This window comes from Stegodyphus dumicola, chromosome X1 (genome assembly GCF_044657685.1).
Source record: "Stegodyphus dumicola isolate Sdum_Otavi_A_Nest chromosome X1, ASM4465768v1".
NCBI classification, from domain to species: Eukaryota; Metazoa; Arthropoda; class Arachnida; order Araneae; family Eresidae; genus Stegodyphus; species Stegodyphus dumicola.
In genome coordinates this window covers 60,809,641-60,834,402 of record NC_140780.1, presented here as the reverse complement: position 1 = coordinate 60,834,402, position 24,762 = coordinate 60,809,641, and the positions used below count along the sequence as shown (strand labels likewise).

The following is a 24,762-nucleotide window of genomic DNA, read 5'->3' as shown; positions in this document are numbered from 1 at the left end:
AACCACCAAACTTCTAGAAATTGCTATAAAATCCCGAAAAACATTAGGAAGATTATTGCTTGCCAATTCCATGCTGAAACGATCAAGCGTTTACGAGGATGAGCTCGACTGTTAACGAACAGCTTGTGGAAAAATTCAACGCTAAAATATAAATACGTATGCCAAATTTTCCAAAAATTCCTGATAAATACTGTACTCTCATCGTAAATATATATGGACTTATAATATGATGAAAACTTAGTCGGTAAAAGAATGGATTTAAATTTAATTTCCCAAAATAAATTGACCTGCTAAAACTAAATAAAATAGATAAGAAAATAGTAAAAAATTTGTGTAACAAAATAAATAATGATCTTTCTTAAAATACTGCGCAATAAAACATGTCGAATAATTGAAATTTTGCAAGCTTGAAAGCTAAAATTCTAAAAAGATTTCCGAAAATTCGGACGTCGCATATTAAAAGAAACAAGTCTACAAGCAACGAGTACAAAGAAAGAGGAAAAAGGAAACTAAACGCAACAAGTACTTCTTGCCATTCAATAGAGGGGAGGCAATTTTATGGCTTATCCATCACACTAAGGGGAAACAAACATATTGCCCTAGGCTGGGCCATCTTAGAGAGATTTCAGAAAACGAAAGCGATCTTTTTTGGAGGTGTTTATTGACTGACAACATGGCCATTTTCAAAGCATTTCGTTCCGAGGGGCGAGCTCGTTAATGGGTTAATTTAACCTCATTTACAAATTTGTTTTTTATTTCATATTTACAGTTATCATAAAAGTTCATCTTTTAACAGGCATTCAGCAAAATAACAAACTTTGGTCCTTTCTTTTCTTATTCTTGATTACATTATCTTACTTTAGTGGTAATCCAAAATACAAACATACAAAATTACCTTTCATACTAATCACCCTAAATATAAGAAATCAGTAACAGCTTAAATACTTCAACGCTTCAAGCTTTTTATTCAGGCTTAACTTCTGCAACGTGACAAAATTTAGTGGAACAACAGCATGTCTTTAATTGCAAATCTCGTGATACATCGCCAATTCTCTATAACGGACGCCAGCCAATTACGCCAAGGAAGCTTGTCATTCCGCATGCATGAAGCATAAACCATGCTAGGGCTAGACGCTACTTCACTGCTAAGACTACTAACAACATATAGTGAATTTGAGTTTCAGAAAGCAGCGCCTCCTTATACTCTGTATCAGGTGAAGGACATCGGTAAAACAAAGATACGAAAATAAAAGTGGCTGCCATCAGTCGACGAATAAAGTGAGTATCTGGTCTAAGGTCCAAATCAGTGAACTGAAGAACCTGAGTAAAAAATGTTAAGGGTGGAGAATGCCAGATGGATATTTTTGCTTTTCTCTGGGAAATGGAGAACATCTAAGAGAGTTGATGCAGTTGTTAGGATGAGTGAAAACTGAATAGAAGAAATTACTGGCAAGTTTTTGAATACAATCCAGAATTGTATCTACTTTGAGATCACAGTGGATATAGGAATTTGGAATAAACCATGGCGTGTTGATAATCTCTCTGAGTGCTTTGTTTTGAAGAACTTGGATGTGTTGAAGGTGAGTTTTGGCAGTGTGGCTTCAGACAGGACTAGCAAAGAGTAATGCTAGTCGAAGTATAGATTTATATAAGAGGAGTTTGTTAGTACTTCACTATATCTTATCTCGTTCATTTGCGCTTTGGCAGTTGAGTTTGATGGTTCAGTAAAACCATCGAAACTAGTCCTGTGAAAATTTGCAAATACAACGCTGATTTTTGTTGTTTGACTTCTAAATTAATACTTACTCGGCGAGTTATTTTATCTTAAAGTGAGGAATTGTTTTTTTACTACTTTTATGAAATGTAAAAGTGTTAAATATTATAGTAATTTTTCTCTTATGAATTATTTATTATGCATTTTTATGTATTGTGAACTGTTATGAATGCAATTTGCTCATTTTTGAAGATAAACTGTTCTGTTGTTATAAATTGTTTACATAAAATGTTCTTATGCTTAAAACTTATAAATTTCCGCTCAATATAACGCCAAAAGTAAGTAAATATTTACCATGATTGAAGATTTGGCAAAATATATAAAAGAATTTATATACTTAATTTCTTTAATTGAATGTAAATTTAATTTTTAATCGAAATTCATAAATATGAAACAAGTATAAAATAAAATCATTAAATGTGCGTATATCTATTTTATTTTGTTTTAATATTTATAACTTACTGATGCTATGTTACTTATATGAATTAAAAAATATGTGAATTTCGGCTTTAGCACGCAATCAGAACATCATGTAATACCTAAACTTGATTTTTCTCCCTGTGGGCAGAAAGTGTTAATGATTGCAAAACAAGACATATGTTTATTTTGTCTGTTTGTCCACCATTTTTACGGTGTTAACTGTGAATTGTGTTTGTGAGTGTTTGGTGGTAAGAATGACAGTTTTCCTTTCTTTGTTACGTACTTCGCTGTTTAGTGCGGCTCGAGGAGAACCGAGGCACCTTAGAGGTAATACTTTCATGTTTAAAAATTAGCAAAAGTATTAAATCAGTTGCTTTTTATGGTTGTATTTGCAAAAAGGCTGATGACATCTCAGAAATTTAAGCGTCCAGAGTTACGATTATTGTGTAATCTCTCTCTCTCGCCCGCCAGCCGCCGACCGGTAAAATCTCTGAACAGTGGTAGTTCGATGTGGGGTTTTGAATCCCGGTGAACGGGCAAGTTTCCTTTAGAAAGTCCGCCCACCAGCGGCCGAGCGGTAAAGTCGTTGAACTCTGGTAGTTCGATCCGAGGTTCGAATCCCGCGAACAGGTTGGCTGCATGGGTGTTTTCGCGGTTTTCCCCATGTGTAACGTGTATACGAGCCAGTTTCCCTTAGAAAGTCCTCCACGAAGGCATAACTCCCCTTAGGCATATACAATCCAGAATTGTACCTACTTTGAGACTCGAGGCTTTGCCGTAATTAAATAACCTAACCTTTAGAAAGTCCAACTGCTTGGCTAAAGTGCAGAATCGCCCACCTATTTGTTTGGTGCTTTTTACAAGAGTAAGAAGAGTTGGATTTTTGTCAATTATCAATGACTTTTTAAGTGAAAATAGGTTGATGTGTACATGGATAAAGTTAAGGGAGTGCACAATGCCATTATTCAATTCTGGGATGTTTTTTGAAGTGCAGAATCCCCCCTGCTTGGCGCATTTTTAAGAATTGCACATACTCGGCATCCATGTACACGTCGACCTATTTTCACATGAAAAAAATCCCAGAATTGCACAAAAATGGCATTGCACACTCCCTTGATTTTATCCATGTATACATCGACCTATTTTTACTTTAAAAGTCAAAGAAAATTGACAAAAATCCAATTCTTCCTCTTGTAAAAAGCGGCAAACAAATAGGTGGGCGATTCTGCACTTTAGCGTTTTTTTTGTAAGAGAAAATAGGTCGATGTGTACATGGATACCGAGTATGTGCAATTCTTAAAAATGTGCCAAGCAGTGGGCGATTCTGCAATTTCCCCCAAGTGCTTTGCCATAATCAAAAACCGAACCAAACCACACTCATTCTTTTTAACTTATTTGCTATAGGAAATGGGTTAAGACACAAATAAAAATAAAGGCTGATCTTTGGAATATGGTAACTGGTAGTTTGGCGACATTTTGGAGGCGATAAAGGTTACTACCCAGGACTTTGGTAATAATGTGAGAAGTACTTAGTTCCGATTACGCATTACTTTGTGTGAGGGAAATGAGAGATCATGAGATATGTCATGTGACATTAATGGATGAATTACAGTTCTTTAATGGGAAAAGGGGGGGGGAATTTGGAAAACTGTAGTACTATATTATTTTGTATTAAGCTTCATTGTGTGTTGTGTGAAATAGTGGAAGTGTGCGTGCCACGTAATGAAGATTCTGAAGATTAGGTAAGTTAGTATTTTTAATCATTTGAGGATATTATTTTTACGCATTGTTCTAAATGTAAGGAGTAAATAAATTAATATGATATTATTGGAAAATTGTTATTAGCACTGATTTAGTTTAAAGTAATCAGGATTGTAATCTAATTTTTATTAATTTAATGTATGTGCTTATTTATATTTTAAGTAGTGTTTTTTAATTTAATTATATTTTAATTTAATGATCGTGATTTTGTGAGTTATATGTTTGTAGTATTTTGGAATACGTTTGAGTAGAATACGTTGAGTGTTTTCATGCATTTTCGTGAAATTTTTCTAATTTATGAGAAAAAAGCAGTGTACATAGATATAGTGAAGAGTGTGTGCAATGCCATTTTTGTGCAATTCTGGGATGTTTTTTTAAGTAAAAATAAGTCGACGTGTACATGGTTTAGTGATATTTTAATTAAATGATAGCTATTTTGTGAATTTTATGTTTGTAGGAATTTGGTATACGTTTCAGTTGAAGTAAACATGTATGGAAATAATTTAAATATTTGACACTAAGTATTTGTAACCATTTGTAATGTTTGCAGTATGAATTCGTTGGTGACGTTTACAATATAATAGATAATTTAGAGGTAAAAGTTTGTGGATATTTTATTTATTTTATACGTGCAAATGTTCATCCTTGGAAAGGGTAACTTTTTCGCGATCAGGTAATTTCATATATGTGCTTTTTACCGAGTTTAAAGATTCACAAAATTTTTTCGCATTTTCGTGCAAATTTTTGTAATTTATGAGAAAATAGCAGTGTAGATGGATAAAGTTAAGAGTGTGTGCAATGCCGTTTTTGTGCAATTCTGGGATGATTTTTTTAAAGTAAAATAAGTCGATGTGTAAATGGTTTATGTGTATGTGCTATTTTGAAAAATGCGCAAGGAGTTTGCGATTGTGCACTTTTTCCCAATTTTGCAGTTAATATTTGTCATGATTAAGCAGTTTTGTTACATAAAATTTCTAGCATAAGTGTAATTCGACTAGTAGATTCTTGGAAAATGTGTTCAGTAAATAAAAAGAAAAGAAACATTACTTTACTTCATGAAGATAAAATGGTGGGGGAAAAAAAATAGAGGGTTGCTGTAGCAGAATTGGTCGCCAAATTTTCGCCAAAAAATCGCCAAGTTACCATAATCCAAAGATTAACCAAAATAAGGCATAGTAACAAAATGTTTAAAACTTTGCAATCATGTAAATCTTATTCTTCATGGCATTTCCTTCATTTATGAGTAAAATAAAAATTGGGTAAAAGTTTAGAATTGGGTGCCCTTTGTTTTTTGGCGATTCGTTTTTAACATCAAGATCCGCGCCAGGAAGGCACAATTTCAAGATGGCCGCTACACAAAACCAAAATAAGAAGTCAAAGAATTGCAAACTCTGTGTCCATGTACACATCGATCTGTTTTCACTTAAAAAAAATCCTAGAATTGTACAAACTAGACATTGCGCACTGCCTTAAATTTTCCATGTACACATCAATCTATTTTCATTTAAAGAAAATCAAGAAGCTAAAACAAAGTTAAAACTGTCATGGTAACCAGAAGTGAGGTTTCATCGCCAAAACTAAAAAAAAAAAAAATTTCACTAATCGAAGGGGCACCCAATTCTACACTAGAGCCAAAATTCGCATTATTAGTTGCTTTTTCTTTACACCCAACAAAAATTTGTCATAAACTGGAAAGTAGATAATTATAAAGACATCACTGGATTAAGACAGTCTGGAGCCCTAAGCACATTAGGCAGTGGTTCAGGATACTGAATCTCTACTTTTTGAGGGTTTGTTTGTTTATAGCAAAGCATGTGAGAGCCATATGCATACCGGGAGAGAGGATTTTAGAGAAACTATCTGCTATTCACATTATCCTTAGGGGAAGCCAAGAAAATCCTTATGCAGTTTGTCTTCTCATCAGGATTTTAATCCAACTACCAATGCTCAGCAGTCTGATCTTGTCAGTCTTTAGTCAGTGCTTTTAAGAGGAATTTGGGATCCAGGCTATAATCATATCACATGTAAATAAAGGCATAAATAGTTTTTAATGCAGAAAAGCCTTTCTTTACATATTGTCAGAATGATATAAAGTAGTGATTGTTAACCTGTTTAGTATCCCACATCCCTAAGAAGTGTTTTATTTGTGCTCGTATCCTCTTCCATAGAAGAAGTATTACTTATAATCACTGTATCCATCATATAGGTTCACGCATTTTCTCTATCCCATTTTAGAAATCTTTGATCTAAAATGTTCACTTTCTTCAAAAGAAACAGTTCTTTCTGGGTAATGGAAGAAAATGGGAACAATTTGAAAGAATTAACATTGATACAGCTCTTGAGCTGCTAAAAGGAATAAGTTTATTAATAACAATTTAATTTATTTGAAAATAAATGTTTTATTATTTTGGCTACAAAATGCAAAATAATTAAATCATGTAATACAACTTTTTAAATTGAATAGAGATCTATAGTCATGTTGTATATGAATAAAATGGGTAAAAGTACAGTACAAAGTCTTTAATCCGGACGTCCATAATCTGGAATGATCTATAATCCAGACCTCAAAGCTACAAACTTTCTGCGCATGCGTAAACGCATAATGTCTTTACACATGCGCATAATACGTTTACGCATGCGCATTTAATGTATAACAGACGGTATAAGCTAGGCTTGGGTAGAGTAGACTTTAAGGTACCCCTTGTATTATGGTGAAGTTGTTGTTTGATTTATCGCCAAGTTGTTGTTTCATTTATGGTAGCCTGAGTAGTTGAATTTTATGGAAACCCTATTGTGGCGTAATTGGGTGCATGATTCTGGGAAATTTTGAATCATGGGATGTTTTGTAAGCATTTTTGTGGTGTGTTGGTTTGATTCTTTAGACGGTAGAATGGCCGAATGTAGTAAGATTAATTTGAAGTTTCTGTACTATCTGGAGCGAAAGGGGAAAAGAGCTTTAATTGACTGGTGTATAAATGAAGGTTTACTTAGTAGCCATTATAAGTGTCCTGTATTAGGAAGGATATGCGTCTAGTCGAACGTAAAAACTGTTTAGATGGAGTTGAATGGGTTTTTAGGAAGAAAGGTTCAGATGGTCACTGTGTGAAGCGTTCGATCAGAAAGAGTACCTGGTTTGAAAAAGTCATTTGAGTATGATTGATATTTTGATTTTTACGTGGCTCTGGGTGTACGAAGCGAACTCGAAAATCATGGTAAGTGAATATTTACTTTTGGTAGTGCTTAAATGTATAACATGTTTTTGTTTGGTTTAAAATGTATTTTATTTAGATTATGTATTTTTTGTTTGCCTTTATTGTAGAATTTGGTGCTCCTTTAACTTTTTAAGTGAAAATATATCGATGTGTACATGGACAAAGTAAAGGGAGTGTGCAATGCAAGTTTGTGCAATTCGGGGATTTTTTTTTAAGTGAAAATAGGTCAACGTGTACATGGATACCAAGTTTGTGCAATTGTTCGTCTGGTTAATCTTTGGATTATGGTAACTTGGTGATTTTTGGCGAAAATTTGGCAACCAACCCTGCTACAGCAACCTTCCACTTTTTTTTCTGCGCCATTTTGTCTTCACGAAGTAAAGACAGGTTTCTTTTTTTGTTATTTACTCAACATTTTTTCCAACAATCTGCTAGCCGAATTACGCTTATGCTAGAAATTTTATGGAACAAAAGTGCTTAATCATGACGAATATTAACTGCAAAATTGGGAGAAAGTGCAGAATCGCAAACTCCTTGCCGCGTTTTTTCGAATGGCACATACATGGTAACCATGTACACGTTGACCTACTTTTACTTAAAAAAAATCTGAGAATTGCACAAAAATGGCATTGCGCACACTCTTGACTTTATCCATGTACACTGCTTTTTTTCTCATAAATTAGAAAAATTTGCACGAAAATGCAGGAAAATTTTGTGAATCTTTAAAGTCGGTAAAAAGGACATATATGAAATTACCTGATCGCGAAAAAGTATGTACGCTTTCCAAGGATGAACATTTTGTAAGTATAAAATAAATAAAATATCCAAAAACTTTTCCCTCTAAATTATCTATTATAAACGTCACCTGTGAAATTATAATGCAAACATTAAAAATGGTTGCAAATACTTAGTGTCAAATATTTAAATTATTTCCTTGCATGTTTACTTGTACTGAAACGTATTCCAAAATGCTACAAACATATAGTTCACAAAATAACTATCATTTAATTAAAATATAACTAAATTAAAAAACACTGCTTAAAATACAAATAAACACATACATTAAATTAATAAAAATTAACTTAAAATCTTAATTACTTTAAACTAATTCATTGCTAATAAAAATTTTCGGTACTTTTCCGTTTTGAGGGCCGTAAAAAAATTACAGTGAAAATGTATGCACAAACACGCACATTTAACAGCGCGAAATCTAGCGTTCGCGTTGATTTCAGATTGCGTAAGTTTATATAGTTCTATATTTCTTAAGATGCCATTGAAATACTAATTTTATTTTTAAATCCTTTTTTGATATCCTATGGATTTAACAATTTGGGAATTGCCCATGATGAAACGTCGACAATAGAATTTTGGGTAAAGTGCTGAATCACCCACTACTTGACATGTTGCACATACTCGGTATCCATGTGCACATCGACCTATTTTCACTTAAAAAAAAATCCTAGAATTGCACAAAAATGGCACTGCGCACACCCTTGACCTTATCTATGTACACTTTGACCTATTTTCACTTAAAAAGTAAAAGAAAATTGATAATAATCCAGTTGTTTTTACCCTTGTCAAAAAGCGGCAAACAAATAAGTGAGCGATTCTGCACTTTACCGAGAATATTTTCAAAGAAAGGGCATCATTCATTATAGAAAATTACGTTTGAACAACCAACGAGATGAAAATATGCTTTAGCAATAAGTCGGTAGCGAAATAGCGATGCAGGCATCCATTCAGTTATGTTTAGCAATTTTTATATAAATTATAATAATGATCTGAAATAGTTATTTACTCTTATGCTTCCATTCAGTCATGTTTAGCCTTTTTCATATAAATTATAATAATGAAAAAATATTATATGAAATTAACCTTTCATCTAAATTAAAACATCAATCTTAGATAGTTATTTACTATTATACTTCCTTTCTTGCCGCATTTATTAGGGTTGCCGCAATTATTTTTAGCAGCATTGGCATCAACAATAGTTTGGCGATTTTTTACGGCCCTCGAAACCAAATAGTACCAAATTTTCCAATAATAACATATTAATTTATTTATTCCTTATATTTAGAAGAATGCATAAAATAACATCCTCAAATGATTAAAAATACTAACTTACCTAATCTTCTACAGAATTTTGAGTGCATGGCGGATCACAAAATGTCCATTTTCACCAGATTTCTTGCACCGCCATTCAAACTTATCTGTAATATCCTTCCTTTCACACAATCTCATTTCATTCCCACATGTTGGACATTCATACTTATCCACAATTAATCCTACACTCGTACACCATTCAAGCGATTCTTTTGGATTATCAGATAAACGCAATAAAAATTTCGAATTAACTTTAGATAGGGCCATGGGATCCAAAAATTAAGCAACACTGTTTCACACAACACACAATGAAGCTAAATACAAAATGCTATAAAGTACTGCAGATATTTTTCCAAATTTCCCCCCTTTTCTGATTAAAGAACTGTGATTCGTCCATAAATGTCACATGACATATCTCATGATCTCTCATTTCTCTCACACAAAATAATGCGTAATTGGAACTGGGTACTTCTCACATTATTGCCAAAGTCCTAGGTAGTAACCTTTATCGCCTACCAAAATGTCGCCAAACTGCCTGTTACCATATTCCAGAGATTAGCCGTTCGTCTTGTTATTTTGGCTTTGTGTAGCGGTGATTTTTGGGGCAAAAATCGCTGCTTCGCAAGCCAAAATAACGCGTCAAAGAATTGCACAAAATTGGTATCCATGTACTGCCAAAAATCGCCAAGTTTCGCCAAGGGGTACCCTAAAATATTCTAATAATCTATTTCAGTTAATGTTGCAGATTACCTTGTTCCTTAATCTTCTAATTGGATCCGGCTTATTATTTTTTGCAGACTGTTAGAGCAATTTTATAAAAAGTAAGCTTGAACTTTCGATTATGTCAAAAAGAGTTTCCGATTCTGGAGTTGTGTAAGGATGTACAAAGCAAAAGCATGTTTTGATGTACCGCTTCCGTTAGTGAAGAAAGTGACAGAGAGGTTATTGAAAACGAAAACATTTCGATTAACGAGTTAGTCGGTATTCTCGACAGCAATTACAGGACAGTGGAACTGAACAAGAAATTGTCTGTTTATAGAATTAAAGAGAAAGTATTAGCACAAAAAACGAAGCAACTTAAACAACTTACATTAAAAGAAATGTTTAATAAAGTAAAAAAAGAAATATTAAGCTTTTTTTTTGGAAATTTTGATACCCTTTAGATCATAATTGCTCTTTATTTCATAAATTATGGTTTCATATTTGTTATTTTATAATTTCTGCATGCAATCTTACCAGATTTAAATTGATGATCTATAATCAGGAAAAACCCCTAATCCGGAATAGCCGAAGTCTGGATTAAAGACTTTGTACTGTATGTTTTAGAGTACCCTTTGGCGATTTTTGGCGGCACGTGGATACCGACTTTGTGCAGTTCTTAATATTTAGCTATTTTGGCTTGCATAACGGCGATTTTTTTCGCCGCTACACGAAGCCAAAATAAAAAGACAAAGAATTGCACAAACTCTGTATCCATGTACACATCGACCTATTTTCACTTTAAAAAAAAAATCCCCGAATTGTGCAAAAAGGGCATTGCGCACTTCCTTGACTTTATCCATGTACCCGTCGACCTATTTTCACTTAAAGTCCAAGAATTGCACAAACTTGCATTGCACACTCCCTTCACTTTGTCCATGTACACATGGATATATTTTGACTTAAAAAGTCGAAGGCCAATTCTAGAGGCAAACAAAAAAAAAAAAAAAAAAAAAAAAAAAAACATAATCTCAATAAACTACATTTTAAACCAAACAATAAAATAACATAAAAAAGGAAAAAGAAACCTGTTATGCATTTAAGCATTACACAAAGCATATGATATGATATGAGGGATGCAGCCCAACCCTCCTGGCAGACTTTACGTTACCCTATGGCTTTTTTGCTTGCTGCGCCAGAACAAGCTAGAAACAACACTTTTAAAAAACAGATATAAAGAACATAACTAAAAAAACAAAATTAAAATTAAAATCCCTACTGCAAGCTTATCATGATTAATCTTCTCCATCGTTTTCCTGGCAAATGTTTTCAGTTTTACAATCATTTAAAATATCATATATAAATAAACATCAGTTATAATAACATAAAAACATCAGTTTTCTTAAAAGTGTTCCTGATATCAGTAAAATATTTACATGTTTCCACATAGTGCTCCACAGTGCCCGGTTCTTTACAGATATCACAGAGGTCAGACTCTTATAATTTGAACCTCTTAAAATAGAAAGGAAAACAGCCATGACCTGTAATGATTTGGTTAACGTCATTGTCTGAATAACGTAAACCTTTTTTAAGTTTAACAAATTTCACATAACCTTTATTTCGATCAGACCTTTCCCACTCCTCCCTCCATTTATCATAAATATAATTTTTTTAATACAGTCAAAAGTCTTTAATCCGGACCTCAAAGCTACAAACTTTCTGCGCATGCGTAAATGCATAATGCGTTTACGCATGCACATAATACCTTTACGCATGCGCATATACATTTATGCATGCGCATAATACTTATTTCGATCAGACCTTTCCCACTACTCCCCCCATTTATCATAAATATAATTTTTCATAATACAGTCAAAAATCTTTAATCTGAACGTCTATAATCCAGAATGATCTATAATCCGGACCTCAAAGCTACAAACTTTCTGCGCATGCGTAAACGCATAATGCATTTACGCATGTGCATAATACCTTTACGCGTGTGCATATGCATTTACGCATGCGCATAATACGTTTACGCATGCACATTTAATGTATAACGGATGGTATAAGCTAAGCTAAAATTATCTTCTTATTTATTTCAGCTAATGTTGCAGATTGCGTTGTTCCTTAATCTTCTAACTGGATGCGGCGTATTATTTTTTGCAGACTGTTAGAGCGATTTTATAAAAGTAAGCTTGAACTTTCGATTATGTCAAAAAGAATTTCCGATTCTGGAGCTGCCAAAGGATCTAGAAAGCGAAAGCATGTTTTGATGTTCATCAAACAAAAAGTGGAATTGCTACAAAATATGGATAAATGCACATCCTTTGTTTCTCTAACCATTCCGAAATCTGTTTATCAATTTAACGCTGCTTTGCACTGGGGGGGGGGGATGTCGCGGCACGCAATGAACTGAAAGATGATCTGTCAGCACTATCCTTATCTTCAGGGCTGATGATTTTATTTTATTCAGCTTATAATTCTTTACTAAATGTAGTATTTCATCTCGATGTACTCCATCTTTGATATGATTTAAATCAAATTCCTCGTCATTATAAATATCACAAATACACATCAAATAGTTTTCTGGTTGCAATTTTCTAATTTCGACTATGCATAATGTATGCTTTACGCATGCACGCGTTGAAAGAAATGTTTAATAAAGTAAACAAATAAATATTAAGCTTTTTTTTGTAAATTTTGATACCCTTTAGATTATAATTGCTCTTTATTTCATAAATTATGGCTTCATATTTTTAATTTTATAATTTCTGCATGCCATCTTACCAGATTTAAACTGATGATCTATAATCCGGAAAAACCGATAATCTTGAATCGGCGAAGTCCCGACGAGTCCGGATTAAAGACTTTTGACTGTAGTTGCAGCTTTCTTTGTTGATCCCTGTACATCAATATTACGAGCATTAAGATCGGTAATTGCTTCCTTGGCCAGTGCGTCCGCCCTCTCATTTCCAAAATGTCCAACGTGTGCTTTCACCCAATTAAACACGATAATTTGATCTTCTCCTAAGTCTATATAATTCTCTAATATCTACCATTAAAGGTTTGTCTTGATCAGGTCGTGAGAGAGCTCAAGAACTGTCAGAATAAATATGTATATCATATTTCCCTTTAAGAGTCTTCTTAATCCATTTCAGTGAATAAAAAATAGCCATAGCTTCTGCTTGATAAACTGAGTTATAAATATTGAGTTTAAATTTATTATTCTCAATCTCTGTTCCATAATAATATATAACATGTGAAAGGAATGGCGTCTCTCAGACCTGACCCGTCTGTGTATATGTCAATTTCTCCTATTTTTGGAGCATCCAAATAATACGGAATAAAAATTTTTTTCAGCAATAAATCAGGGTGGCAGGGTGAATCAAATTTAAATCAAATTTTTCAAAAGCACACTGCGTTGCAATAGAATCTCCATATAATTTAAAATCAATATTTCTTGTTCTTAAACGAAATTTATCGTAATAAAAAGCAAGTAGTTTGGCAAGTAGTAGGCACACTGGCTAGCATACAAACAACCTTAATCCACTTACCTTTGTGGCACACAAAACTACTTAGCAGCATCCAAAAATTTCCTAAAATTATCTGAACTAGACTCCGTATATTGGCGTCACCACATAAATTCACAAAAATAAGAGTAAAAAATATCTTACATATTCCGGACTGTCCGGAAAATGGCTATTAAGTAAACCTTCATTTATGCACCACTCATTGGGTAGAGTTGACTTTAAGGTACCCCTTGTATTATTGTGATGTTGTTGTTTCATTTATCGCCAAGTTGTTGTATCATTTATGGTAACCTGAGTAGTTGAACGTTATGGAAACCCTATTATGACGTAATTGTTTGCATTATTCTGGGAAATTTTGAATCATGGGATGTTTTGCAAAGGCTTTTGTGGTGTGTGTTACTTAGGAAGTACATTGCTTGTTTCATTGTTTAGATGGTACAATGGCTGAATGTAGTATAATTAATTTGAAGTTTCTGTACGATTTGGAACGAAAGGGGAAAAGTGCATTAATTGAGTGAATTAATTGTGTAAATGAAGGTTTACTTAGTAGCCATAGTCCGGAACTACGTAGTATATTTTTGACTCTTATTTTTGTGAATTTCTGTGGCGATGCGGATATACAGATTGTAGTTCAGATAATTTTAAGAAGTTTTTGGATGCTGTTAAGGAATTTTGTGTGCCACAGACTGAAGACGAACGAATTTCTAAATAAGGTAAGGGGAATTTTGCTTTGTGTAGTGCTAAAATACATAACAGGTTTTTCCTTGTGTTATTTTATTGTTTGATTTAAAATGTAGCTTACTGAGATTATGTATTTTTTGTTTACCTCTACTGTAGAACTGGGTGCTCCTTTGACTTTTTAAGTGAGAATATATCGATGTGTACATGGACAAACTCATACTAAACCTAGAAAAATAAAAATAAATCAAATTATTACAAAGTATTCAAACAAGTACAAAACATTTCACAGACGTATCACTGGTTTCAGTTCTACCACTGCTGGTAGTCATAGGAATATTTTCAGTCATATCCTTTTGGACTGGGTTATCCAGCTCAAGTCTGTACAGTCTTTGCACTGGTCTCAGAAACTCAGAAGTCTCTGTTTTTATGACAGCAAGTCTTATTTGTCCATCACGACCAGGTAGCAGCTTTATGACACGCGCCAGGTTCCAAAAAGCACGTTTTTTGTTGTTATCTTCAAGTAGAACAATTTCACCCACCTGGAGAGGTTTATCTATAGAGTTTTTAATGGACTGCTGACGTAACTGTCCTAGATATTCCACACGGGATCTTGCTCTAAGTTGTTCTCTCACCTTTTGTAGATACTTAGCTCGTTTACTCAGTTTTTCCTTATCCACTGTATCGATATCAGGTACTCCTGATTTGGAAATCTCCCGTGGGAACATTTCTGGAGTTAATTTGGATGAATCTTCAACGTCTTCCGACACGTAGGTAAGTGGCCTAGTATTGATAACTCTCTCACAGTCGCATAGTACTGTAAGCAACTCCTCGTAATCCAGGGCAGCGCGATCTAGAACTTTTCTCAGAATCTGTTTCACCATTTGAACTAAACGTTCCCACCAACCGCCCCACCAAGGTGCAGAAGGAGGAATAAATTTCCACTGAATTCTTTGCTCAGCGGCCTTTGATCGCAGACTCTCCCAATCAATTGTATGCAGAAGGCTCTCCGCTCCTTTAAAATTACTGCCATTGTCTGAGTATATTATAGATGGTCTTCCGCGACGAGAAATGAAACGTTTCAATGACTGGAAAAAAGCTTCAGTTGTCAAGGATGTTACTGACTCCAGATGAATGGCTCTATAGACCGCACATGTGTAAAGAACAATATAAGCTTTTCGACCATCTTTAAGGTAGAGGGGTCCTGCCAGATCGACACCCACTATCTCAAAAACATTTGCATCACGTACTCTATCTTTCGGCAAAATTCCTGGCGTTACATCATAACTTTTGGATTTAAATCTTTGACATTTAACACATTTTCTAATGCAGTTTCGTACTGTCTTACGAGTTTTGAGGATCCAATACTTTTCCCGCAAATGAGACATCACCATAGAAGTACCAGCATGCAGCAGCTCATTATGTGCATTCATTATTAGTAATTTTACTACTGCATGATCAGATGGCAAAATGACAGGAAACTTAAAGTCATCAAGATCGTCGCGATAAGAAATATTGGTTTTAGCTCTGATCAAACCATCACGATCAACTATAGGTCTGAGGTCTTTAATTTTATCATCGTTCACTCTCTTAAATGATTCTCTTTGAACCAATAACATAAGAGTTATCTCAGCTCTTTCAATTTCCGAAACTGACAAAATTTTGGAGGTTTCGTTTGTAATTCTTCGTAATTTAAAGTAAAACCTAAGAATCCAACCTAACGCGTACAATTTTCTTTATGGATGAAAAGTACCTGTAATACCAATTGTCAGGTTTAGAATCTTTGTTAAGAGTTATCGATACTGATTTACGCCTTTCTGAATTTATGATCTCTTCGTCCGGCAAATCGGTGCCTCTTGACCATGACGATTCTGGTTCTAACAGCCATGATGGGTCCTCCCACCATTTCGACAGCAAAAACTGTTTAACTGAACAGCCTCTAGAAGGGAGATCGGCGGCATTCAGCTCCGAAGGGATGTAATGCCAATCTTCTATTTTTGTAAGTGTTCTGATTTCTTGGACACGATTCCAAACGAAAGTTCCCCACCATACGTCTCGCTGGATCCAGCACAAAGCGGTTGTTGAGTCAGTCCAGAAGAATGTTCTTAAATTTGGCATGTTCAAATCTGAAAAGACCATACGTCCCAAGCATGCTCCGATTAAGCAGGATAATAATTCCAAACAAGGAATGGATATACTCTTTAAAGGCGCAACTCTAGTGCGTGCTTGCACAAAATTTAAATAAACCTTATTTTCGGTCTTCACTCTTAAGAAAATACAGGTAGCATAGGCATGCTTGCTGGCATCGCTGAAAACATGAAGACTTACATCTTCGTTAACCGATCTGTCAATATTAAGCCATCTAGGAATTTTGACATCAGACAGCAGTTTCAGTTCTTTTACCCATTGCATGGACTTCTTTTCTAAATGTTCTGGCAATTTTTTATCCCAATTTAATCGTAATTTCCAACACTCTTGCAATATCAACTTTGGGAACAGGGTAACGGGAGAAAGGAAGCCTACTGGGTCAAATAACTTATGCGCGCAAGAAAGGAGTGTTCGTTTACTCGCGACAATCTCCTCTTTCTTTAGTGACTCAATTTTACAGGAAAGAGTATCATCCTTCAAATCCCAGTTTAACCCTAAAACGCAAACGAATGTATCTAATTTAGAGTTGGGAATTATTTCGGTTTCACAATTCGACTGCCATCCTCTAAGATTAAACTTTCCCAGTGACAATAACATTCTCGATTCTAGTACAAATCTATTCAATTCTTCAACATTCTTAAAACTAGTCAGGCAATTATCAACATAGAAGGACTCCTTCAAAATGTTGGCTGTAACTGCAAACTGATCTGGGGCACGATTTAAATGATAGTTCAACGTAGCGGCTAACAAAAATGGACTACAGTTAAGCCCCAAAACCCCGCGACAGTGTCTGTAAATTTTAGTATTCTCTTCTTTTGCACCTTTCCAAAAGAAACGCAAATAATCTCTATCCTTCTCTCTTATACCAATCTGCAAGAAGGCTTTCTCAATGTCTGAAATTACTGCAACAGGATATTTCCGAAAACGATTCAACAATGTTGGAATTATTTCTATTAGGTTGGGACCTTTCTCAAGACAATCATTTAAGGAAAGTTCTCCTTTGGCGTGTGCCGAAGCATCAAAAACTGGCCTTACTCGCGTAGTTTGGCTAGATTCTTTAAAAACCGGCCTATGAGGCAAATAGCGCTCTCTATCTACTTCGCCTTCATTTACCTCTTCAATAATTCGTTCCTTCAACCAAGTATCAAATACTTCCTGATAAACTTTAATTTGATTCGAATCTAATAATTTCCTTCGCGTATTAGTCAGGCGTTTTTCTGCCAACGTTTTATTATTAGACAAGCGAGAGGGGTCCAGTACCCAAGGTAATGCAGTTTCATATCTCCCGTCTGAATCCAAATTTAAATTTTCCTCAAAATACTGCATGGTCTCCTCATGAATTTCAGCTTTCTTTTTAGACTAAAGTGGGTCATTTATACCAATAACGTCTAACTTCCACAAGTTTTCTGCTGATCTTTCGTTTAGCAATAAAGAAACACATGCAAGAGAATCATTTATACCCGAAGATTCCTTCGCTGGAATTTTACCCATTAAAATCCATCCCAAACTTGTTTCCATCGCGACCGGACCACTTTGTAAACATTTAATATTTCCGGTGAATAATTTTCCAGCAATATCAGAACCTATCAACAATTTAATGTCACTTTCGTTTTCGGGAGCATTACCCTCTACATCTGACACTCGAATATTTAATTTACGAAGTTCTTTCAACCAAGGACCTTTAGGTATTTTCTTAACATCAGAACAGATAACAGATTCACTTAAACAATGCACACTACATACATATTTATTATCAAGGCTACTCAAATGAACTATATATTTAGAATGCAATTTTTCTTTTGTTTCTACACCTCCGAATAATTTATGAACTAATTTCACTTCACCAACACTGTTACATTTCAAAGAATCTGTAATATCTTTTGTTAAATAACTTCTCTCGCAACCCGTATCTATAATCCCTCTGACTATCCTTTCCCTGTTGCCATTTTTTACCCTTAAGATTAATGTTTGTAGTAATACATCGGAGCTCGCGGATCTGCTAGCCAAAACATTGACCTCATTTTTCGCCACAGGCTCTACTTGTTTAGTCTCTTTCAATTGAGAAGGAACTTGTTGACACATTACTGCCAAATGCCTTTTCTGGCAAATTAAACACTTAACCTTGGACTTACAGTTACGAGAAATATGGTTTTTCTTCAAGCATAATAGACATAAACCCTTCTTAAATATTAAATCTTTTTTATCCTGATATGTAAGCGTACTAGCTTTAAAACATTTTTCTGTTAAATGTGGCTTATCACAAAATAAACACGATTCCTCAACTTTCTTAATAGGAGCATTTTCTTTAAATTTGTCTCCTGTATACAAATCATTACAAGTAGGAATATTAGACTCATCATTAATGTAACTTTTAGATTTTCTACTTTTATCAAAAGAAAAACGCGCTAATTTAATTCTCTCTTCAGATATCACTTCATTTTTCAAAAACAGAAGAATAGATTCAAGATCGCTCTTACCTTGTTGTGACGAGCTCTCCCGTTCCCTCTCCCACACGCGTAAGATGTCAGGGGGCAGGCAAGATTCAACTAAAGGAAAAATAACACTAGCGTATTTATCTTCAGTCACACCGAGAGATTCCAGAGCACGCAGTTTTGTTTCTAAACTGTCGTACAACGATGATAGCGCAAAGTCCTTTTTGGTTGCATTATTATTTATCAACACAAGATTCAATAAATCCCGAACGTACACTTGTATAAGAATATCTTCACGTCCAAAACGATTCTTTAAATGTTCGATGACTTTCGGATAATTTTCTTTAGTTGTCGGGGAAACTCTGCACTATTTCCGTGCTTTCGATTTGGCAGCAGTAGCCTGGATCAGATATACGAATTTCAAATGATCATCTAGCACTGGATCTTCGTGTATCTTACTAAAGGTATTCCAGAAGTTCAACCATTGTCGTGGATCACCTGTAAATTCAATCAAATTTATTTTCGGAAGCTTCAAATTCGTTGCCGTTGTTCTTGAATCAACAGTTCTAGTTTCATTTACCGATGCATGAGTCAGCAAATTTTTCTCTAGTTTCACAATGATTTGCTTCACTTTCATCCTGGCTGCTATTAATTTCTCCTTGTAAGTCTCACATGACTCAAATTCTTTAGTATATTCTTCTTGCGAGACTTCTTTCGATTTTGATAGGAGATCCAATATTTCTTCATCCAACTGTTGTAGTCGAATTCCTTTATCTTCCAGAATTTCCAGGGACGATAATAGAACATCACTGTTCAATTCTGACTCATTCAAATGTCCATGTAGGCTATTATATGCTTTCGTGAAGGCTGCACGCAGTGGTATTCTTCTTACTTTCAAGGCTTCCATTTCTGCTGTTAAACTATCAAAAGTGTCCTTTACCCAACTAATGCATCCTGTCGCGGACGCCACTTTTTATTGTGGTGATCCACGGTTTGAAAATGGTTTCTAAATCAGAAGAGATTCGTGCACTAACCTAGTGCTTCGCATTAGAGAGTAAAGAACATCTATGATATAAAAATATACTTTTATTTACACAGCGAAAACGCGCAGCAACATTATTAACGAAAGCTCATTCTCCTAATAACATACTTCTTTTTACACTCCGCTTGCGCATGCGCATTGACAATTACCAAAGGAGCTTGGCAGATACTGCTATCTGTTGGATAAACTATTCGCTACACTTGTATTATTTTATTGTTTGATTTAAAATGTAGCTTACTGAGATTATGTATTTTTTGTTTACCTCTACTGTAGAACTGGGTGCTCCTTTGACTTTTTAAGTGAGAATATATCGATGTGTACATGGACAAACTCAAGGGAGTGCGTAAAGCATAGTTTATGCACTTCGGAGATTTTTTTAAAGTGAAAATAGGCCGATGTGTACATGGATAAAGTCAAGGGAGTGCAAAATGTCATTTTTGTGCAATTCGAGGATTTTTTTTAAAGTGAAAATAGGTCGATGTGTGCATGGATACCGAGTTTGTGCAATTCTTTGACTTGTTATTTTGGCTTGTGTAGTGGCAATTTTTTCACCAAAAATCGCTGCTACAAGGCCAAAATAACAAGTCAAAGCATTGCACAAACTTATTATCCATGTACCACCAAAAATTGCCAAGGGGTACCTGTGAGAACAGTGTGACTACATCGATTCTTGTATCGTTATCACGTGCGTCGAAAGGTATAAATACTGGAAGGACTGGTTTGTCTCTCTTTTTCGTTTTTCCCCTCTTGCTGCCTGACGTCGAGTTTAGCGAGTGTGTGGCCCGAGGGCCACACACACTCAGCAGTCGCCATTTGTTCCTGTCTAATTTTGCCGAGAAAGAAGCAGAATGAAGAAATCCAGTACTTAAAGTAAAAGTTTGATTTGTGAATAATAAAATATACGCGCAAGTGTGTGGAATTTGTGAATAAAATAAACGCGCAAGCAGAATATAAGTAACTGTTCGACTTCAAGATGTGCTTGATCAGCAATGTGTCACCACGTGCGATGTGTGTAAAGATCATATGAATGTAAAAGGAAAAAAGAAGAGCCTATAAGTGTGTAACCAGACAGCGCGATAATACGAAGACAAAAATGGACCACGTTTCAACCGCAAAATTATTCGATGGAACAGGATTGCGCGAATAGTCACGCGTCGGCACTCCACGGACATTCCATTTGAGTTATCGCATTGCGAGTATCTAAGTTATGATATTTTAGTATGTATATGTGTGTGATAAATGTGTCTTATTTAATCCAGAAAGTATGTGTATTGAAATAAATGTGATTGGAAAAAGAAAATAATCGGCTCATGCATGCATCAGTGGGTAAGTCTTGTTAATCTATTTAGTAATGATTAAGCAATGTACTAAACACCAAATTTTAGTTTAAGTATTTACGCAAAATTAATTTGTACTTGATATTCTTAGTATCGACACTTTATACGATCAAGGCCAGCAACACCACAGTACCCTAAAATATACTTTTACCCCAGTCAATTAATGCACTTTTCCTGTTTCGTTCCAAATTGTACAGAAACTTCAAATTAGTCTTACTACATTCAGCCATTCTACCATCTAAACAATTAAACAAGCAATATACTTCCTAACCACACACACACACCACAAAAGCCCTTATAAAACATCCCATAATTCAAAAATTTCCCAGAATAATGCAAACGTTTACATCATCATAGGGTTTCCATAACATTCAACCTCTCAGGTTACCATAAATAAAACAACTTGGCAATAAAGGAAATAACAACTTGGTCATAGAGTAGAGAGAAGGATACCCCTTGTATTATTGCAAAGTTGTTGTTTCGTTTATGGTAGCCCGAGTAGTTTAATGTTATGGAAACCGCATTATGACATAATCAGTTGCACGATTGCGGTAAATTTGTAAGGGCTTGTGTGTATGTGTTGGTTAGGAAGTATATTGCTTGTTTTGTGGTTTAGACGGTAAAATGGCTGAATGTGGTAAGATTAATTTGAAGTTTCTGTACAATTTGGAAAGAAAGGGGAAAAGAGCATTACTTGACTGGTGTGTAAATGAAGGTTTACTTAGTAGCCATTATTAAGTGTCCTGTTTGTAGGAAGGAAATGCATATGGTCAAACGTCAGATGGTAAACAGCAATACGGAGGATGTTTTTTACTCTTATTTTGTGAATTTATGTGGCGACGCCAGTATACAGATTCTAGTTCAGATAATTTTAGGAAGTTTTTGGATGCTGTTAAGGAGTTTTGTTTGACTCAAGACATGTTAATTCCTAAATAAGGTAAGTGGATATTTCCTTTGTGTAGTGCAAAGATGAATTTCCTTTTTTATGTTATTTCATTGTTTGATTTAAAATGTAGTTTATTGAGAATATATTTTTTTGTTGGCTGCTCTGGTGTGACCACACTGAATAACAGTCCAGTGTTGACCATAATAATGGTTTAGATTATATAACTGTTAAATTTAATGAATGGTAAAAAAATACGAGCATTATCTGCCTATTTAAAGGTCTTATTACATCATAAATAATGTCATCACCATGTCACTAATTCAGTGCTGGGTGCATATTGATACTTAAATAATAACGTGAAGTGCCAAAAATAGCAAGCATTTATATATTTGTATATTATAAATAGCTAGGCTACTTGTTTGTTGTCTAGTAGATAGCAATTCATTAATTACCAAAAATATGTGTTTATAACTATCTGTTTTTTATAAGCATGTTTTTAATTATTAGCCTGGTTTTCAACTGCACGTCCCATTGTTGAGTTTGGCTAGAGTTGACTTTAGGGTACCCCTTGTATTATCGCGAAGTTGTTGTTTCATTTATCGCCAAGTTGTTTTTTCGCTTATTGCCAAGTTGTTATAACATTTATGGTAACCTGAGTAGTAGAATGTTATAGAAACCCTATTATGACGTAATCGTTCGCATTATTCCGTGAAATTTCCAATCGTGGGATGTTTTGCAAGGGCTTTTGTGGTGTGTGTTGCTTAGGAAGTACATTGCTTATTTCATTGTTTAGACGGTACAATGGCTGAATGTAGTAAGATTAATTTGAAGTTTCTGTACGATTTGCAACGAAAGGGAAAAAGTGCATTAATTGACTGGTGTGTAAATGAAGGTTTACTTAGTAGCCATTTTCCGGACAGTCTGAAACCACGTAGTATATTTTTTACTCTTATTTTTGTGAATTTATGTGGCGAAGCCGATATACCGATTTTTGTTCAGATAATTTTAGGAAGTTTTTGGATGCTGTTAAGGAATTTTATGTATCACAGACTGAAGAGGAACAAATTTCTAAATAAGGTAAGTGGATATTTGCTTTGTGTAGTGCTTAAATTCATAACAGGTTTTTTCCTTTTTTATGTTATTTTATTTTTTGGTTTAAAATGTAATTTATTGAGATTATGTATTTTTTGTTTGAGTCTACTGTAGAATTGGGTGCTCTTTTTTACTGTAAGTGAAAATATATTGATGTGTACATGGACAAACTCAAGGGTGTGCGTAAGGCATAGTTTGAGCAATTCTCTGATTTTTTTTAAAGTGAAAATAGGCTGATGTGTACATGGGTAAAGTCAAGAGAGTGCACAATGCCATTGTGCAATTCTGGTTGATGTGTACGTGGATACCGAGTTTGTGCAATTCTTTGTGTTGTGTTCTTAGTGTAGCGACGATTTAGCCTAATTTGCGCAATTCTCTGATATTTTTTTTAAAAATGAAAATAGGTTGATGTGTACATGGATAAAGTCAAGGGAGTGCACAATGCCATTTTTGTGCAATTCTGGGATTTTTTTTTAAGTGAAAATAGGTCGATGTGTACGTGGAGACTGAGTTTGTGCAATTCTTTGTCTCGTTATTTTGGCTTTGTGTAGCGGTGATTTTTGGTGCAAAAATTGCTGCTATGCAAGCCAAAATAACAAGTCAAGGAATTGCACAAACTCGGTATCCATGTGCTGCCAAAAATTGCCAAGTTTCGCCAAGGGGTATCCTAAGATATACTTTTATCGCCGAGTTTTGCCACTCAGTCCCGAGGATTCTTTATGGATTTAATTGGTTACTTGCTACATGAAGTTTTTTTTTAATCCCTTAAATTCTCAAGGCTGAATTTCTGCAGAAGCAGATAAGACATGCTGCAAACTTCCACTTTCAAGGGGATCCTTAAATACTTCTACAGTATTTAAAATATACAAAATTTATATAAATTTCCAATTCTAGGTTTCAAAAATAATGATTTTTTTAAGTCTACATTTTATTCATATGTTTAATTATTGATTAGATAAGCAGTTAAACTAAGTTAGTTTGGTCATATCCATGTACCTTAATTAATATTTGAAATAAAATCAATAAAATATCTAACTTTTTCTTTTTTAGTGGCAGCAAAAAAAAAAAAAAAAAAAAAAAATTCTGATTCAAAACGTGCGAGTTTGTATTTTAGCAGGACTTACCGAACTGAAATCATAAAAACAAAATGTACAGAAGGATGAAATGTACATTTTATATAAATAACTTAAGATTGAAAAAATATAAAATTATTTGTCAAAATACTTTATGCAAAATATAATTTGCAAAAGTGACAGTGGCAGCCACTGCATTTGCAAAATAAGGGGACAGGCCTTCCATAACAGGTTTCAGGCCTATGATAGTATTAATAAAGTTGCAATGTGCTAGAAATAAAATTAAGCGCATATTTTATTCCATTTGATTCTATTCAGGCTGTGCAAGGAAAGAACTTCTTCAAAGCAGTGTACTAAGTGATCAAGCTTACTCTTGACTATTTGCCACCCTCTGCAAACTTCGTGACTCCAAAATTCCACTGTGTAGTTCCTTTATTAATTCTAAAATATTTGCCCCTCGGTTCATCCACACCAGTGACACACGGCCTGGGGCTGGCCCCGTAGGTGATATATAGGCAATATTTGCTAGAAATTTTTAAAAAAAGCAAGTGATAAAGAGGCCAGCATTGTTATTT

At 34.5% G+C, this 24,762-nt stretch overlaps 1 protein-coding gene across 4 annotated transcripts in view; it reads left to right on the top strand.

The window, feature by feature from the left end:
- Nucleotides 1-2,363: 2,363 nt before the first annotated feature.
- Nucleotides 2,364-24,762, top strand: part of mRpS18C (mitochondrial ribosomal protein S18C) — a 78,605-nt gene continuing 56,206 nt past the window's right edge. For 3 of the 4 annotated variants that reach the window (XM_085807323.1, XM_085807320.1, XM_085807321.1), the window contains exon 1: nucleotides 2,364-2,521. In XM_085807323.1, the coding sequence (XP_085663449.1) occupies nucleotides 2,449-2,521 (73 nt within the window). In that variant the 5' untranslated portion in view covers nucleotides 2,364-2,448. Of the gene's footprint in view, nucleotides 2,522-21,094; nucleotides 21,126-24,762 lie in introns of those variants that run through there. The other variant, XM_085807322.1, reaches the window with a different exon arrangement.